The following is an 18,935-nucleotide window of genomic DNA, read 5'->3' on the forward strand; positions in this document are numbered from 1 at the left end:
GGGAGGGCAGGAGGGGGAGCCTCTGACGCCATGCATCTCCCTGGGGTGCAGGTTGCTGCATGATGTGGACGCTGGGCACTTGAGCTTCGTGGAGGAGGTGTTTGAGAACCAGGTTCGGCTGCCTGGAGGCCAGTGGATCCACATGACTGATGCCTACACTGATGTGGTAAGGATGAAGAAGGCAGCCAGGGGCGGAGCCACCACCCCAGGCTGCAGTGGCAAGAAGCCCCTGGGGGCTCAGGGGAGATTTAGGCATCTGCTGGGCACCGTTTTGTTGAAAACACCTCTATATCCCACAGAATGGGGAGAAGGTCCTGCATAAGGATGAGATTGAGTGTCCTCCAGGCTGGAAATGGGAGGACGTGGAGTGGGACACGGACCTCAACAGAGCTGTGGATGAAAAAGGTATCAGAAAGCAGTTTTGGACAACCATCTTTGTTTTCATCCCCTTCACTCTGCCCATTGCGGTGTTTCCTTCCATGATCCCGTCCAGCACCAGGGATGATAACATCCCCTTTGTGGCTGTGTGAGCTGCCCTGCTGGCTTCAGGAGAAGGGGGTCAGGCCCTGGGCGTACCCTTTCCCCCTTGCTCTGGCTGAGGCTGTGGCTGTGGCATGGACAGTCACAAAGGCAGCGCTTTCCTTGCTGCTGGGGAAAGGCCAGGCCGTTCTTCTGGAAGATCTTACCTGTCTTCTGGTGAAGGAGAGATTGAAAGTATCAGGCCAGAGAGCATCCAAGATGGTCACAAGCATTGGGGCTGCCTGAGGAAGGAAGGAGAGAGAGGAGAGTCCCCAGGCTGTGACTGAGCCAAGGGCTGGTGGGACACCATGAGTCCATCACCTGGGCATTCCCAGTGGGGCACCTCCATTCCGTAGCAGCATGAATAGGTCCTTATCTGTGTGGACCATCAAACTGGGAAACCGTGTTTGTGTCTGGACAAACCTTTGCTATTAAAGCTGTTCCAACCTGGAAATATGTGAAGAGAGGTCCCTGGTGGGAGGCAAGGTGGGGGCTTTTCTCCCTCCTTCACCCAGGTGTCTCCTTCTCTCCAAGGCTGGGAGTATGGCATTACCATACCGCCGGACCGCAAACCCAAGGCCTGGGTGCCAGCTGAGAAGATGTACCACACCAACCGGCGACGGCGCTGGGTGCGGCTCCGCCGGAGGGACCTTGCACAGATGGAGGCCATGAAGAAGGTAGGAGAGGGGCTGAGGAGAAGAGGGTGAGAGTGGGTCGGGGCTGTGTCCCTGTCTCTCCGTGCAGAGGTGGAGGTGCTTGGCCTTCTGCAGAGACATGCTGTGCTTTGGAACCTGGTGGCCCTGGTCTCCATGCTGGAGCAGGCAGCAGCCTCAGTGGTTTTCACCATGGGGGTTAACATCTCCCGGGGTGGAGACCACTCCAGAGGTGCTTGGTTGGGCTGGGTGGGATGGGGACTTCTGCCAGTGCCATGAAACAGCTCGGAGGACCAGGGCTGGCAGAGGTCCTCAGCCTGTCCCCTGTCCTAGTGCTGCTTCCCTCTAGGTGGTGCACTTGGACTGCAAATGCCACGGCAACGCTGCCACTCTTCCCTCCCCCCAGCACGTTCCCTAAGACACGGTTCCTTTCCAGCACTTTTTCTAGAAAATTGTTGCTGGAAAGCAAGGGGAGCCACTGTCACCCCATTTGCCAAAGGGGTGCAAGTGTCACAGAGAGGTGACACAGCTCTGGGGAGGAAAAGCCTTGTGACTGATGCTCCAGGGTCCCATGGTGGCAGAGCTGTGGTGGCCTTGGGAGAGATCAGAGGTGGTGGTGAAGTGGAGGGCAGGCTGGGAAGATGGAGGTGCTGGTGCTACACAGGCCTGGGCAGGATGTGTCCCCCTCTTTGCTCAGCGCAGGCATCCCCCAGCCCAGCGAGACCCTTCTCCAAGTGGGGTTCACCCCAGGGACTGGACTAAGGGCTGAATCCCCAGCTAAGATAGAGAGATATGGGGAGGACATGGGGTGGGACACCTGTAGCAGGCAACAACTCAAAGAGGCTGGACCCAGGTTTGGGTGGGTACCACCCTGGCCCTGAAGAGCCCTGTGCACAAGTGGCTTTGCCCCTTGGCTGTGCCGGGGTCCTGCCATTGTCACCTGCAGAGGGGCCGTGGGGTGGTGGGACCGAGCCTCCCCCTGACCCCCGACGTGTCCCTGCCCCACAGCACAAGCAGGAGGAGCTGGATGGGGAGGGCTGGGAGTACGCCTCGCTTTTCGGCTGGCGCTTCCACCTGAAGCATCGTCGGACCGACACCTTCCGCCGCCGCCGCTGGAGGCGCAGGATGGAGCCCCTGGAGCGCACCGGGGCCGCCGCCGTCTTCGCATTGGAGGGGGCTCTGGTAGGTACCCGCCTTTCCCCCAAAAAATTGTTGCTTGGGAGGGGGAGCCTAGTTGGGTCCATTCCCGCCCTTCCGTCTCAACCCAGGGAGCGGACCTGGAGCAAAGCTCATTATCTGCCACTTGTTATCTGCTGCCCGCACCGATGGCTGGTTGTTTAGCTAATATTCTGGCTTTCTTAATACACTGGATTTCATAATCCTTTGGCTTTTCCAATAGCTAAATAAGAACCAACCACAGCAGCACAAAGCCCCTATTATAGGGCTTTTTATTTTTTTTTCCCCCATTTGGCTTTTTTTCCCCCCCTCTTTCTCTGCTCTGTCCCCCATTCTGTCCAGTGTTTGAACCCAGCAGCCCCTTTGGGACACAAGCGGCTCCGTGGCGTTCGCGTGCATCAGCCCTGAACTCACGCTGGCCCCATTCAGGAGGGTCCTGGTTGCCGCCCACCCTCAGGGCTGCTGGTGGGACCCTGACTTCTCCCCCTTCACCCTGGGGCCTGTTGATGTGCTTTTCAACCAGACGTTTCATCCCTTTGCATCTTGGCGGAAGCAATCGAGGAGGGTTTAGCTGGAAAACCCTCTAACATGGGGTGTGTGTCCATGCACACGTGTGTGCTTGTGTGTGTGTGTGCGCGCGCGTGCACTCCTGTGGGGGTGTGCAGGACCCCCCCGTGCCCTTTCTCTGGCTTCAGGGGTGATGGGAGGGGTCGGGGTCCGATGGAGCCGCCTTGGGTCTCGAGTTGGTTGTGCAGCTTTCCAAGGGCTCAGCCATGCCCTCGTTTCGCCTTCTGTAGCCCACAAATGAAATGGGTTTGTGAGCGTGGCTGCAGTGCTGGGGAAGGGGAGCTGATGGACCCATCTCCTGGGGGTTTTGGGGGATGTGGGTGAGACCCAGGGAGGAAACTCCCTCCCCATGTGTGTGGGGCAGAGGCTGAAGCAGAAGGGAAAAGGAGAAAAAAGCCCCATTAAAATGGCAACGTGGCAACATGCCTAGGAGCCACCGCTTGCTTCGCTTCTGGTGACGCTGACGTGGTGGCAGGGGGTTTCTGATTGATTTAAGTGTCCCCTGGTGTTACTGATGTGCTGCTGAACCCCCACCTGCCCCAGGCTGCCGGGGCTGCCCCTTCCAGCCCTCTACCCCTTAAGCCCCTTATACCTGATGTTACCTACTTGGCATATTTATTTTCCCAGCATTTCTTAGCTGTGTCAGTTAGCGTTGGAGTGCCCAGTTCTTAGCGGCCTCCCAGATCTCTCATTTATCTTTATGCCAAGGTTGCGTCTATAACTTTTATTATATTTATATGTAACAAATCCAAGTTATTATTATTTTGCTTATTTTCTAACTGAAAACAATCCTAGCAAAAAAAGCAGTTGTTCTGCCTTGCCATCCCTTGCTTTTCCCTCTCCTTCCTTCCCCAGCAAACACTGCCCTAAGTGTTACTTTTGCTCCTGATGCAGACACCCAATTCCCTTTATGCCAAGCAAATGTCTGAGCCATAAATTTTCCCTGCTTGAATGTCAGCAAAACACAAGGAAAACCCTCAGTGACAGCAGGGTCCCGCGGGAGCACCAGGTCCCTTTGCTGCAGGACTGTGCTGCTCCCGGGAGTTAAGCCATCCCCCCAGTAGGGCGATGCTGTCTGGCAAGGAGGAGTATTTACTTCAGGCATGGAGACTTCAGGGGATGCTGTCCCCACAGGGTGACAGCTCGGGAGGGGGCAGCCCGGGAGAGCGGCAGGTGAATGAATCCCTTCCCGGCCCTGGCTCTGGCTCCCGGCAGCCCGGCGGGTGCAGGACCAGCCCGCCTGCCCTTCGGGATCTGCTCGCCAAATTCCCCTCCGCAGTAGGTCACCTTGGCTTGCCTCCATGCCCTCATATTTTGGGGTTACTGGCTGCATTTTCTGTGGTTGCTTGGTTTTCTGCGGATCGCTTTATAAATGATCTTGCTATACTTTCTGGTTTTGTAGCTTCATGCCTTTCCAGCTCTCCTCTCTTGCTTGAATGACTTACGTGTTTTTCCAGGATGCTCCATCCCAAAATAATACCTAGATTTACATAGTGTCTCCTATCCAGCAACCCCAGACCCTCCGGACCTGCACAGGGTTGACCCCTCCATCTGCTGGAGCCACAAGTGGGAGGAGGGACTCGGCGTGATGCCAGAGCTGGGATCGGGGTCATGGGCTGAAGTGGTGCCGAGGATGGGAAAATACGAGTGGGTGCTGAGGGCTGGGAAGGATGGGTGCTGATTTTTTGCTCTATTTCCAATGCTTTTTTAACGCAGGTAGAGGGAGGCACTTTTTGAAGACTGAGGTGTCAGGGAAGCAGAGCCCGAGAAGGGCACTCCAATGGGGCAGCAGATGATTGAGTTTGGGCTGCTGCCGCCAGCTCTGATCACACTGAAGCAGAATAAAGACACTGTTAAGAGAGGGAGCCTGGAGCATCCCCCAGCTCAGATTTTACCCAGGCCTGTGGCCAGGGCTGCCACTGGCATGCCACCAGCTGCTGGAGCCTCTGGAAGCCCCTCCTGTCTGTTCCGTCCCATTCCTATTACCTGCCGCCTTCTCTGTGAAAGGCGTTTGTGCGATTTTGTGGTTGTGGCATGGGTTGCCCGGAGCCCATCCAGCAAAGGAGCTCTACGGTGGTGCAGGGACAGAACAAGCCAACACAACACCCCAAGTGCTAATTCCCCGAGCTATTCAAAAGGGTTGGTTTCCAACAGGAAGATAATACCAAACATGACCAGAATGTGTCTTGGATGCAGGAATGTGCAGATGCTGCTCAGGGTTTCTGGGCCTCCCTCTTCCCAGGGATGCTCCGCATGCGTCTCTCCGGCCATACTGAGCAATCGTTTCGGTTAAGACGTGCTGAACCCCAGCACGTCGGGGTCAGGGGGACCCAGAGCTGGGGACAACTGGAAAGCAGAGCCCCAGCGGGTCGCTCAGCTGCTGAGGGGTGGGTTTGTAGGAGCTGGGGATTCCTTGGCAGAGTCTTTCCCAAAAAATCCCATTCCGATGGTGCTACCCCTGTGGACCCGAGCAGTTGCATCCCCGGGGCTGTGCGTGGGGCTCAGCGCCTTTGCAGGGTGAGCTCAGTGCCTGTTCGGATGGACCCCATGGGGTGCGACCCACGCGTACCTGCATGATTACTTTTTTGCATGCTCACTCTCCCCAAGCACGTGCTGACTCCTGCTTTTGCTCAGAGACTTTTATTTAGCTGCTCACATGTGCTCCATCCTTCCCCTGACCCCAGACAATAGGGAGGGGGGGATGGGACATTCCCCGATCCCCCGTCCCACGGGGAGCAGCGCTGGGGCCGGGCAGCGTGGCAGCTGGCAGGGTGGTGCTGCCCAAAGCCGGGCCACATGCTGCTGCCAGGGCTTGTGGAGCTCCCACATGGCACTGGGTTTCATCTGCCTTGGATGCAATTAGCCTGATGGATTTGGGGTGCCCCCTTGGGGTGGGTTGAGCTGCCTCAGACGATGCTTCCCGCTGATTCACCCGCTCCCTCCTGCTGCCCCCAGCCATGGGCTCTTCAACATGGTGGCTCTTTCCTTCCTGGTGTGCCGTTTTCTCAGCAGTCCTTGGAGCCTTCCTGCAGCTACCCACAGCTTGGGACAGTCCCCAGCTGGCTCAGGGCAGGACTCTGCTTAGGAAAGTAGACCCGTGGTGAGCCCATGAGTGTCCTGAACAAAGCATCCCGTCCACCGGGCCACCCCCTTTGCCCTTGCCATGACCAACTTGCCCTCTCCATTGCCTGTGACTCGGCATCCCCCTCTACCGCTGGGGACACCCACAAAGTGCCTGGCGCTTATTGCTTCTTGTGATGGGTCCCAGCTGACTAATGGGGAGCTTGAGACCAAGAAGTTGGTGGTGCAGAAGCCTTTTAGCACTCCCACCAATACCTGAAACATGGAGCCAGCATAACACCACTGCTTGCAGCACTGTCCTGCCATTTCCTCTCTTTTTGCCTGTATTTCACCTGCGCATCCCTCCCTTATAAGCTGGGCAGCCTTCCTTTCCCTTGGGCTTGCTGACTTAGCCATCACCTCCATCATGTCAGCTTATTCCTGGGTTTCCCGCTTTGTGACAGTGTGTCCCAGCTTTTTTGGGACCTGGTATTTAGCAGCTCGCTTGTCACTGGCAGTCATTAACAGAGAAAGACCACAGGACACAGTGTGGCCCTCAAGGCACCTCTCTGCCCTTGGTCTGATTTCTGGGAAGCCTAGAGCCGAGCTCTGCAGCTCAAGGCTGTCTCTAGTTTCTGATAGAAAGCCCAGAGGATCTGCCCTGGAGCTCTGAGCAGCCCTCCCACCCTGCAAGCCCCATTTCCTCCCATCCTCCTCCAAAAATCATCCTTTTGGAAACCTTTGGCCGATGGAGAGCTTTGGGTTTTCCATGCCAAGCTGGAAAATCTTGCCTGTTTCAGCCAGCTCTGGCTCTGCACCAACCGTGATTGAACCACCACTCCCCAGGCAGGAGAAGAGCAGGGACATGAGTTAAAGCAGGGGGGGTGAGAGCCAGGGCGAGCGCATGGTGCCGCTGGGGTTTGGCCAGGGTGGAGGGCACCGGTGCTGTAGCTTTGTGCCCAAATTAACTGGCTGCAACAGGCGTGGGAATCCTGGTGGGAAAGCCCAATGGCTGCTACGTTGTACCGTGCACGGGCTCCCGCTGCAGGACCCAGCACCTGGGGACCCCGCGGGGACTGGGCGAAGGGAGGAGATCATGGGGGTACTCCGTCCTGCGTGGAGACCCCAAAGGACAAATCGTAGTCCTGAGCAGGCGTGCTTTCCATGGTGTTTTGGGGTGTGAGGAGCCCTCCTTCCGCATGATGGACAGACTGGGGGGTGTCCCCAAGCCCTTGCTGTGGGCTTCAGAGAGCAATCCCCGCCTGTCTCGGCTCCTCGGCTCCTCCACTTGCTCGTCCCCAGGCTGGCAGCGGGCGCAGGGTTGGGTGGGGGGACTGGAGGGACTGCCGGTCCACCGGGCAGAAAGGTCACAAAAATAACTGAGGAGCTATTCAGCTCCCGCTGGGAGGGGGTGAGGAAGGGAAGACAGCTCCGGCAAACCCTCGGCGCGACCTGCCCGCCGTAAATACAGCGCAAACCCCAGGGCTTCCTCTGCAGACGATGTCACGGTAATAGCGATTCCTGCCTGGAAAGGCAAGGAGGGCTCTGCAGACCACCGAAGCTCCCGATGCATTTTTAGGACTGAGAAGCTCCAGGCTCTGGAAACTCCATCCTGGACCCCCCCCCCCTTTTTTTTTTTCTTTTTTCCTTCTTTCTTTTCCTTCTTTTTTCTTTAAAGACCCCTCCTGTCTCTCCCTAGCATTCGATAATTGAAAAATATTTAAAGATCAGATTTATGCTCTCCAGGAAGTTACCTTTAGGCTCCTTTTCCTGCAACTAAATATTTCAAGCTGAATGCGGCAATTAAGAGGTGATAAAAGGCCGGCTTTCACAGGCCAAGACAAAAAGAGGGAAGGGCGATGGGAAGGGTCGGGAAGGGTCGGGTGAGGCTCCCCCCGGGCAGCAAATGGGGCATTTGCCACCATCTGTATCACTGTTCGCAAAGTTTATACTCCATTAATTTTGCTCGCAAGGGGACTTAGTGAAATTGCTTTAACTACTGCTCCAAGAATGATGAACCTTATGGAGCGGCTTTCCCGTGCTGGTGAGGTGCTGGGAGGTGGGATATGAATTGATGACTGTTGGGCTGGTTTTGGTGTTGTGTCCCAGCACGGCATGGATCAAGAGCTGGGTCCTCTCTGCCCTCCTGGGGCAGAACAGCCTGAGGGTCCCTCCACAGGGAGTCTGAAAGTCCTCTTGGACACTCATGTGGATAATACCCTGGAGGACCCCATCCCACGGGGAACCCCGGCCACAGAGGGGGTCTCAGCATGACCAACCTCACCTTGCTTTCTCTTGCAGGGGGGAGTGACAGATGACAAGAGCGATGATGGCAAATCCATCTCCACCCTCAGTTTTGGTGTCAACAGACCCACCATTTCGTGCATATTTGACTGTAAGGCCCTGAGGGTCGGGGGGAGGGTGAAATTCACCTGCAGTGAGTTCCGGCATGGCGTCTCTGCTGTGGGGATGCCCATAGCTGAGCATTTCCCATCCTCTTCCTCTTGCCCGCCTTAAGTTCAGGAGGATGGAAAGGGTCGGGGGTGGGCAAGGAGGTGGTATGGCTTGTCCCCCTGGGAACATGGATATGATCAGGGCTCGGTGCTCTCTTGGGAAGCCATGGGAAGAATTAGTCCAAGCTGCCCTCAGACACCAGCTTGGGGCTGGTTAAAACCCAGCTATTCCCCTGGTGCCCTGCACTTATCCCTGGGCTCATCTCTTAATTGTTTCTGATTCCTCTGTACAGGTGGGAACAGATACCATCTCCGCTGCTACATGTACCAAGCTCGGGATCTGATCGCCATGGATAAGGACAGCTTTTCAGGTAAGCCCAGAAGCCCACGTCTACGTGTTTGTGCTTGTAACTAGTACTGTAATGAATGCTAGGGAGTAGTGGGGAGTAGCTATAAAGCAATTTTTTGGGTATTTATTGATATGACGTGGGGGGTGTTCAGCAGCCATACAACAAAAGACAGTGGCAAGAGGCTTTCCCAAGGCAACCAGCTTGATTTCCCATCAGCAAAAAAAATCAGAGCTTCAAGAATTCTTATGTGAGAAACCAACCAGAAACCACAAGTTACCCAGGTCAGCCATGAGTCAGAGCTGTTTCCTTTGCTAATAGCTCCTTTTCCCCAACCCGAGGTGACGCTGAAAGCCGGTGGCAAGGCCGGGTAGCAGACGGCTCAGGGGCAGGACAAATAAAAACAGAGCGGAGGGCAGGCATGTTTACCATGGCACACCGCCTCGGGCCATCCCCCCACGCAGCCTGTGAGCTCTGGGATTGCAGGCAGGACGGAGGGCTCTGGAGCCACGGGGCAGAAACCTCCACGAGATGTGCTCAGAAAAATTAAAAAGGGTGTAAGGGTGTAATTAGGACCTCGGAGCAGACAGGCCCCTTCTTCTGAGTCCTCATGAAGTTTCTGCTTTGATTTATGTGCCCTTGACTTCCAGCTGGTTGAATCCTGGCCAGCCTCTTGCCCAACCTTGCAGGGCAGGGGGGCAGCAGCCTCCTGGGTTTGGGGTTTGCGGAGGGGATTCGTCCTGTGGTTTGGGGAAGGGATCAAGGCTGAAGAAGGGAGACTCCGTTTATTAGGAATGAAAGAATTGATTGAAAATATGGATGGAAAGGAAAATACCTAACAGTGGCAAATATGTAAAATGGTGCGTATTTGTTTTCACGACTGAACATTAAATCGAGCTGCTGCTCCTCCGCTCTCCATCCTGGAAAATTTGCAAGGTGGCTGGGAGGCAACAACTGGGGGGTTTCCTTGATGGAGCTGATGCCTGAACCAGGCATCCTTCAGACCATACTGTAAAAAATGCCCCTTCATGGAAAAAAGTGTGATCCCAGGTGGAAAAAGGGTGTCCTGGACTTTGAATGAGGAGCTTTCCGTGTCCTGCTGCTCAGCACATCTCCAGCACAGCTTCAGGCACTTCTGAAATTGCCAGACTTGAGCTGATGTGTTTGGGACATCCCATGCTTGAGCTCATGTTTTCCGGGTTAGGAAATTAAGCTAGAATAAGGTATATCACTTTATCCTTTGGGCAGCTCGGTTATCATTCAGTGCTCAAGGGTGTTGGGTGTAGGTGGTTTGGTTTTAGGAGTGTTTCGTTTGCAGCAGAGGCTGAAGCATGGCTGTGGGGATGGGAAAGCATGCCAAGAATGGTCCTTCATGTTTGACCTGAGCAAGGACCAGCCCCTCACCAGCTGGAGGGTCTCACATCCGCTTCCCCATGGGCTGGGTCATCCCAGCCGGGTGGCCCTGCCGCTCTTTGGTGCTTGTGACCAAAGCTGCCTTTGCTCACACTGTTAATGCTTTGGAGTGTCATTTTGAGGTGGGAACGCAGGACAGTGGGGACGTTGCTGTTTACCTCTGACTCAGAGGTGGAGCTGGGGCAGTGCAAAAAGTCCCCCATCAGTTCAGTGCCCTGTGGCAGGGGCCGCATCTGAGATGTGAGCAAGTCCCGGGGCAGGTACCCCTGGAGCACCCACACCCCTCTGCCGCGATGCCTGCGGGCAGGACACATCCAGCATCCCCCCAGGACTGTCACTGCCTGTCTGCCATGGGGATTTGCAGAGGGGCTGGGCGTGGGTTTGCCCACCAGTGTTGGCATGGGGGTGATGGATCTTGGATGGGATACAGGGACAGCCACCCGCTGTCTCCAGGATGCAGCGTGGGGACCTGCTGCGGGGAGCAGCCTGCAGGGACAGCTGGGCATCACCATGCCAGGCAGCAGGACCACAGTCCCAAGGGACGCCTGCTTCCCCAAGTGTTTTGAAGCAAAGGGGCTTGAGGGGGTGGACAGAAATGCCCTGGAGAGGTGCAGAGCACCCAAACAATCACCCAGTGTCTGCGCCCACCAAGGTCCCGTCTCCCTTCCACCTCCACAAAGGGTTTGTTGTTCAAAGTGGTGGGGACCGAGGTGATCTCATGGCCCCGATCGGCGGAGCGGGGAGGGGAGTCCCTTCCTTTGGAAAAACCCAGCCAAGGACAACATGAGCAACAACATGCCACAATGTGGAATTGTGATCTCCGCTGCCTTAACAAAGCATAAAGGAGTTCATTAAGGGGGCTTTACACAGTTATAAAAATAAACCTTCTGTGCACACGAGGGTCTAAACAAAGGGGCTTTATGGAGGTCTCCTTTAAAAAGAAGAAGAGGGGGGAAAAAAAAAGGAGCAAAAAGCAAATCCAAATCCATGGTTTTTTTGTTTATTGTAACGCACTCTGCTTTCCTCTTACTGGAAAAAAGCGCGTAAGTGGAAAAGGTTCTTCCCAGCGTGAATAGTGCTCTCTCCAGCCGGCCACCTCACAAACAGCCCCGGCTCATTAAACACGTCTGCTGTGGTCCGGACGCCAAGAAAGAAAATACAACCCCCTTGACCCCCCCCATCCCTGGAAGAGGGGAGGGGGGTTGGGGGATGCCGCCCTACTCAGCCAGCCCTGCATTCAGGTGTCTGGGGGATGCTCCTCCGTCTCCAGGGTCGGCAGGACATGTTTTGCTCCCAGCATAAGCTCATAGTCTCCTGACAGGGCTGGGATTGTGGGGGTTCGTGTAGTGCTGAGAACTAAGGGTTGCCTTTGTAGCATCTGCCATGCTCCTGGCTGCTGGTAGGTCGCTTGGGACTGGCTTTGGCGTGACCTGGGTGGTACCCCACTGCATGCTGGTGGATCCTTGTACACTGTCTGGTGCACCTGTGTCTTGTGGTGGCACATCATGCTGGGTGCCAGGCAGATGAGGTGGCCTGTGTCCTTCCAAAAAGGCCCATGATGACTCCTGCCACTGTGGAGGTTGGGCTTTGCCGGTAACCAGAGCTCAGGGTTCCACCTGGGACTGATCAGGTGGGATGCAGCAATCGTGGAGGTCTCATCCCTGACAAGGATCAGTAGGTGCTATCAGGTTATGAAGGGTGTTCCATCTCCACATGGTCTTATAATGTGATCCCATGGAATGTTTCGAGCCTCTCAGCCAGCCCTTGATCCTGGTTCTGCCACTGCCCATCTTGTCCCCATGCCCAGTGCCACCATGAGCTGGATGTCCACAGCAGGTTTGGGCCATATGCTTTTTGAAGCTGTCTGTAAAGGAAGGTGTTAGAAAGGGTTGGGGTTTCATATTTCTCTTTTTAATTGATCTTAGGCTTCCTGAGTTAATTGCTTTGGTTGTTAAGGGAGGCTACGCTTCACTATTTGGTACTGCCTTGCAGTGAGAAGCTTCTGGCTTTGTCCCAAGTTAGGGGTGAGACACCTTGTTCCCAGCTCAATGGCTAGGTACAAGGGTCTGATGGAACCCTGGAGTACCTGAGACATCTGCGTGGGGCTGGCAGATGTGATGCAGCAGCCCTAAGGGAGACCCAGAGCCATCTGGTATGGCAGCTGGAGGCCAGGTGGGATAATCCGGAGTGCCGGGAACCCAAAACTCTACTGAAGACATGGAGGTTACTAAAACTCATGCAAAGGGGCTGAGAAGATGACTCTGGCCGGTTGCTGGCTGCATCCTCAGCTCATGTCCCCTTTGGAGATATTAAAGACCCCAGGAAGGAGGCAGTAACATCCCAGTCATCTTCATGGTCTGGTCTTCACAGCAGGGCGTGAACTGAAGGCACTGCTCACCCACTTGTGCAGTGCTGGTACCTCCTGCATCTCCTTGGGAAAGACTGTTTGCACTGGGGAAGCAGTTTGTGCTCTCTTCTGTGCTGGAAGACGGCTGTATTATCACCATTGAAACATTCATCCTTGCAGAGTCATCTTTTGGGAGAAAACCCCACACCTTAGGGCAATAGATGAACTATTTGTGCTACCTCACTGCTGCTGAACAGGGTGAGGAGACATGAGGGTAACCTGGACCAGGACAGGTCAGGTCAGATGGTGAGGAAATTTCTCATGCTACAGTAGTGGAGTGCTGGGAGGTGTGGCCAGGGAACGTCATGGTGTCTCCACCAGCTGGAGTTATCACAAGACAGAGGATACAGGAAAGATGGAGAGAGACTCTTTATCAGGGAGTGTAGCGACAGGATGAGGGGTAACGGTTTTGAACTGAAAGAGAGGGTAGGTTTAGATTAAGTATTAGGAAGCAATTCTTTACGCTGAGGGTGGTGAGGCACTGGAACTGGTTGCCCGGGGAAGTTGTGGATGCCCCATCCCTGGCAGTATTCAAGTTCAGGTTGGATGGGTCTTTGAGCAACCTGGTCTAGTGGAAGGTGTCCTTGCCCATGACAGGGGGTTGGAACTAGATGATCTTTAAGGTCCCTTCCAACCCAAACCATTCTATGATTCTATAGTTCTATAGGGTTGCTCTGGTTAACATGGTCTCATTGGATGCCCAAAAGGTTTTTGGCAAAAAAATCCTTCATCAAAGGTTTTTAAGGAATGGAGCTGCTGTAGGATAAGAAGGAAGGTTTTTGAATAGATAGACAGCTAAGTTGTGTGGGCCATTATGGTTGTTTTGTCCCAAAAAGAGCTGGAATGAGCAGGGGTTGGGATTAACCCCTTATGAGGAATAACTTCATAGGCTGAGTCTCTTCAGTTTGAAAAAGATATGTTTTAGGATTGGCATGATAGAAACCTGCAGAACCCCAAGTGTCAGTGCAGGTGTGCAGGGGTGGACTGCTCCTTCTCTCCTAATGCAAGAACTGGGGAGCCTCAAATGGAGATAGAGGGAGCTGGGCACTGCAAAAAAAACATGAGACGATGATTCTGCATGCAGTTTTGAGTCCTCACTGGAGTATACGGTGGTTTCAAAAGAGATAGGGCAAGCCTCTGGAAGACAACCCCTTTGTAGAGCTGCTAAACACACAGACATCACATCTAGCTTGGGAAGTAACTGAGCTGTGAAGAACTGGTGTATAGGGATAACTGTTGGAGATCTAGGCCTCATTCTCTTCTCAGCCTGGGACATGATGGGAATGTCACTGCTGTTCCTAAAAGACCCACAGCTCCTTCAGCCTGTTCACAGTCTTCCCTGCCCAGCCTGTTGGCCCTTGAATGACTATGAATTGCTTTCTCCTTGCTAGACCGGTAGCTCTAATTCATACTTTGTCTCTTATCTAACATCTCTCGCAGATCCTTATGCCATTGTCTCCTTCCTCCACCAAAGCCAGAAGACGGTGGTGATCAAGAACACCTTGAACCCCACCTGGGACCAGACACTCATCTTCTATGAGATAGAGATCTTTGGGGATCCCCAGAATGTGTCTGACTCCCCTCCCAACATCGTGGTGGAAATATATGACCATGACACCTATGTAAGTGTGTTGGCATGAGCTGGACCTTCACGGTGTGAGTGTGCTGGGGTGGATGTGACAAACACAGGGCGCTGTTCCTGCCCTCTGGAGTGCAATGCTGTAACATCTCTGGGTGGCTCAGACATTGAGCTGGACATTCAGAAGACAAAAATTCAGCAAACAGCTCTGTTAGTGATGTCCTTGGTGGCCCTGCTCTAGTTAGCAAAGCTGCATCTACATTGTGATTTGCAGAGTGGCCAAATTAACCATATTTCCTTGTGGAAAAAGCTTGGGACAAGATTTAAAGCAGTTGTGTGAGTAGGGAACCACACACTGTTGTTTGCCCAACTGCCCAAAGGTATCCCAAGTGCCTTGTAGTGATGGCATTTGTGGGGCTGGTGAGATAACCTTGAGTCCTTCCTAGAAAAATGGGGCTGTAGCCTGTCACAAGAGCAGACTGCATGTAAGAGCTGTGCATAAGTGAAAAGCACTTAGAATTACATTTCAGGAATCTTGCAGGAACCTCTCAGGAACCCTTCTGCCCTCCCTCTTCCAAAAGACACCAGCAGGAAGCAGCAAAGGCAACTGAAGGTGCCGTTGCAGACCAGTGAATGGGCTTTTTAAGAGCTGCTGGTACTGAATGGTATACTCAGAGGTCCTGCTCTGGAAATTGTGTGACACCATAGGAATTTCACCTCCTGTCTAAGCCAAAATGCATAAGAAAGAGTGCATTTCTAGCCCTAGGAGTTACACGGAGGAGTCTAGATAGGTATCAAACCCATCTTTTTTTTTTTTAACTGGTCCCTTAATGGTTCAGACATTGAGCCTGATTTTTGAGTGACAGGGTCTTGGCTGAGATGTGGGTGCACGGTGATGGACTCCACCGGGAAGTGGGGTGGGAAGAAAGCTCCTCATGCCTGTCATTGCCTTTCAGGGTGCGGATGAGTTCATGGGGCGCTGTATTTGCAAGCCCAGCCTGGTGCGCTCGCCACGGCTCTCTTGGCACCCGGTCATCAAGGCCAACAGAAACGTCGGGGAACTGCTGGCTGCCTTTGAGCTGATTCAGAGGGAGAAGGTGAGCCTCTCATCTGGACCTGATCCTGTCTCTAACTGTAACGCCAACTTCTTCCCTTGGAGTGTCTCTACCCCCATCAGGATCCAGCCTTTGCTTGGCGCCGAGTTATGTCCACCTGGGCTCAGCAGCTCTGCAGCTGCCTGTCCCCAGTTTCACCAGGACGGCTGCTCCAAGCAGACCCAGCCATGATGCTCAGTGCGCGCCGCACCACAGCGGCGTGGTGGGAGGCATTTAGCAAAGCCGACGGGAAGAGGCTCAGTGCTGGACCGAAGCCAGGGCTGCCTGGGTACCAGTTTGGGAGGCACTGCTTGTGCCCTGCCAGCCCGGTTGGCTGCGGTGCTGAGCTCAGAGCCTTGTCACCTTCGCACTGCGGGAAGAGCCTGGTGCATTTGGCCCCAGATCACTGCCCTTTGCTCAGAGTTAATTTCCGGAGGGGGTTTATGAGAGCTGAAGTGGGCGGTTACTCCTGCAGCAAGCTGCCGCCCTCAGTGCTGGCCTTTCATGTAACGAGCCACGGGGGAAGGAGGCTGTGCTTCGGAGCCAGTCCGGGTGGGAGAGACTCCTCGTCATGCCCCAGTGTGCTCTTGTGTGCTTTCCCACCCTCCCCGTCCTCCCGCACACACCACCCCCTCTCCTCTCTTGTCTCTGGCTTTTCCACTGGCCGTGGTGCCTGGCTGCAGCCCAGATGTGCCTGTATGCCGGGGAAAGCAGATGGACTGGAAGGCTAAATCTCCCTGTCCTGTTTCTCCCTCCCAGCCTTGAGGTGCTAATTGGGAATGAGGGTCCCGCAGCTCCCTCCTCCCTCTCTCCGATGTAAGTCCCAGCTCTGCTGCTGGAGGGATGCTGCGCTCTGCGCTTGATGATGCTGCAGCTGCTGGGGGTGGATGTGCTGGGTACAAGCCTTGCTGCACCAGTGAGGGGCTGCTGGGTGGTGGTCAGGGGATGTCTCTGCTGCCAGGATGGGCCACCGAATCATCTGCAGGCAGCCTTTTCTTCCTCCTCACCCCCCTCAGAAGTTACTGAACTGGGTAGGGAAGACCTTGGAAAGGGGGGTCCTCTCTAAGGACTTTATTTGATCCTAGCAAAAAGCAGCTGGGTGGATTTGAGGCTCTGCTCCTGCCTCCTTGTCTGAGGGGAGCCCTGCCCTTGTGCCCAGGCTTTTTGGAGCCCAGTACTGGGCATGGAGGGGGCCAGCATGTGGCTATGGGAGGACTGATGTTTCTCTGCCAGATAAAGCTGAGTTAGTACCAGGAATGCAAATGGAAAGTGTGTGTTTTTTCTCCACAGCCGGCTGTCCATCACATCCCTGGCTTTGAGGTAATGCTTTTCTCCTGTTTGCCACTCCTGTGCCCCTCAGACTGTCCCCTGCCCTGCCCTACAGAGCTTCTGGGTCCCAGCACCATCAGCTGCTCCTGCAGAGGTTTGCAGCGGACTCAATTTGCAGCCCTGCTTCTCCAGGAAAATTGTCCATCTTGTTTTAGGATGAAGGAATCCCCATGTAGAGATGCCAGTTTCCTTGAGCTGGTCATAGAGAGAGCTGAAGTAGGGCAGCTCACTTTTGACCCCTAAACCAGGGCAAATGTACGCCCTTTCAGATATAATTCCTCAGGTGTCAAACACACCATTACCTTCCTGCCCTGCGATAATCTCAGCATTCCCGTTGTGAAAGGCTGTGCTTCCCAGCAGCTCCAGCGTGTTTTGTACCCTGCAGCCCGTCTGAGCAAAGGCATTAACTGATGCTGGATTTTAAATGGTTTTCAGTTACCCGCACTGATTTCTTCTCAAGCCTGGGGATGTTGGTGTGCAGGAACTTGGAAAGCATGCTTTTTCTATCCAGTTATCAGCTACAATTACAAGCCCTAGGATGAGAATTGCTCAAGCTCTGTATTTTCCTTCTCTTTTCCAGAGTGAGCTGTCCTCCAGCCTGGATGAGGTGAGTCTATAAGATTTAGTTGTCTCTTCATCTTGGAGATTGTTAAAATCGTGCCTCCACGGTGTAGCCACTTCTTTTCAGATGATTCAAGTCAATAGCATCAGGATTTTAGTAACATGAGCAATCACCAGCAGGACAGGGTAGATGGGCTCCGTGCTTAACCCAAGAAGTGTTCCCAATGGCAGGGCATGTTGGGTAATATTTAACCTTTGTGGGATGCATATGCACGAGGTCTACTGGTGTTCAACCCTTCCAAACAAAGCATGTAAAAGCCAAAATGCTGGGCTGACCTTTGGCTGGACCTCAACTGAAATCCCAATTGAAAAGTTTTCAACTTTTCATGGTGAATTTGCCATGAACTGGGGCATGTGCTGGACTGTTCCAGTTGCTCTCAATGAAATAGTCTCCTCGGGATCCCAAGCTGCTGCTTGGGCAACCTGTCAAAGTTGCTACCCAGACCTTGTCAATCTTACCAAGCAGATCACCAGCTGAACCAAGCGCTGCCAGGTTAGGCTGGTCTCTTGTAAAACCCAAGGCAGGGAGCTGAACAAGGGGCATGTCTATTTGGGTTTTGTGGTCGCCCTAGGACCCAGTTAATCCCAAAGTCTTGGAGATGAGCTAGGAGGAACCTGGAACATGCAAAGAGCCTGGCCACATTTCCGCAAAAGGTTGGATGGGATAAATGCATTTTTGCAAGATGGGTTTCTTCCACCCAAGCAGCTTTTCCTCATGGTGTGGGGGCTCGTTGTTGTGCTCCATGTGGGCTGAGATGGATGAGCTCATGTAAACATAACCATCTCTCTGCTCTTTCTCCTCCATTTCTTGTCACTGCCATTTCTGGATGGGGCACTCCACAGCTCTGCACCCCTGCCTTGTTCTACGAGGGCCTCCTACAATGGGTACCTTTTATGCTCAAACACTTCACTCTCCTCTCTTCCTCTGCTTTTGCCCAGAAACCAAGCAAAGTCCCAACAGAGACTCTCAGAGAGACCAGCTCCTTCAGACATGGCCTGGCTTGACCCACCTGCCCTGCAGGAACCCCATCCAACCCACTGAGGCTGCATCCAAAAGAGTGATGCCAGCCTGAGGTCTCCAGCGCCCTTAGCAGTAAATAACGAGCCTTGTGGAGAATCAGGCTCATACGCACATCATTCAGGCTCCTGATGTATCTCAACAGCCAGGCTGGCACCAGACTTCCTTCTATTGCATTTGTTTGGTGCAAATGAGAGTACCCTTTGGCACTGGGATTTAAGCCCCCCTTGAAACAACGCGGCCTAGCTGTGTGCTCAGACTGGGAGATGTTTCCAGCCACTGTTTTAACTGGTCTGATCTGTGTTGACTTTCACTCATATCTCTTCCAACCCTCCATCAAAGTCAGGATTGGACTAGATGATCTCCAGAGCTCCCTTCCACCCTGATTCGCTCTGACTCGTCTCGTTCAAACCATCCCAGCTGCCAGCAGACCCCACAGGCCATTTCATGGATGTCTCCTCCATCCAGCCGGTTGCGTCTGGGTTGAGAGCTGTGTCTGGGAATTGCTTGCTCCTCACTATCACCCTGAACCCTTCTGGCTCCTGCCTCGTCCCCAGGACTCACTGCTCATTTCTGTCCCATCTGGTGAAACATTTTGTGCTCCTTCATTCAGTGGAGACCCAGGAGAACAACTGCAAAACAACTAGGAGAGCAGCAGGGATTGAGAAAGACTTAGAAATGGCTAGTGCTAGCTGAAGA

At 54.0% G+C, this 18,935-nt stretch overlaps 1 protein-coding gene across 15 annotated transcripts in view; it reads left to right on the plus strand.

Moving 5' to 3' along the window:
- DYSF (dysferlin) overlaps window positions 1-18,935 on the plus strand; it is a 108,042-nt gene that overhangs the window by 28,833 nt on the left and 60,274 nt on the right. For 10 of the 15 annotated variants that reach the window (XM_074587142.1, XM_074587149.1, XM_074587146.1 and 7 more), the window contains 11 exons: window positions 52-166; window positions 300-405; window positions 1,054-1,196; window positions 2,181-2,354; window positions 8,277-8,370; window positions 8,722-8,799; window positions 14,036-14,217; window positions 15,131-15,271; window positions 16,559-16,588; window positions 17,178-17,204; window positions 18,062-18,103. In XM_074587142.1, coding sequence (XP_074443243.1) covers window positions 52-166; window positions 300-405; window positions 1,054-1,196; window positions 2,181-2,354; window positions 8,277-8,370; window positions 8,722-8,799; window positions 14,036-14,217; window positions 15,131-15,271; window positions 16,559-16,588; window positions 17,178-17,204; window positions 18,062-18,103 — 1,132 coding nt within the window. The remainder of the gene's footprint in view (window positions 1-51; window positions 167-299; window positions 406-1,053; window positions 1,197-2,180; window positions 2,355-8,276; window positions 8,371-8,721; window positions 8,800-14,035; window positions 14,218-15,130; window positions 15,272-16,558; window positions 16,589-17,177; window positions 17,205-18,061; window positions 18,104-18,935) is intronic. The other 5 variants (XM_074587145.1, XM_074587151.1, XM_074587143.1 and 2 more) reach the window with 1 other exon arrangement.

This window comes from Larus michahellis, chromosome 5, assembly GCF_964199755.1.
Source record: "Larus michahellis chromosome 5, bLarMic1.1, whole genome shotgun sequence".
In the NCBI taxonomy this organism is placed as follows: domain Eukaryota; kingdom Metazoa; phylum Chordata; class Aves; order Charadriiformes; family Laridae; genus Larus; species Larus michahellis.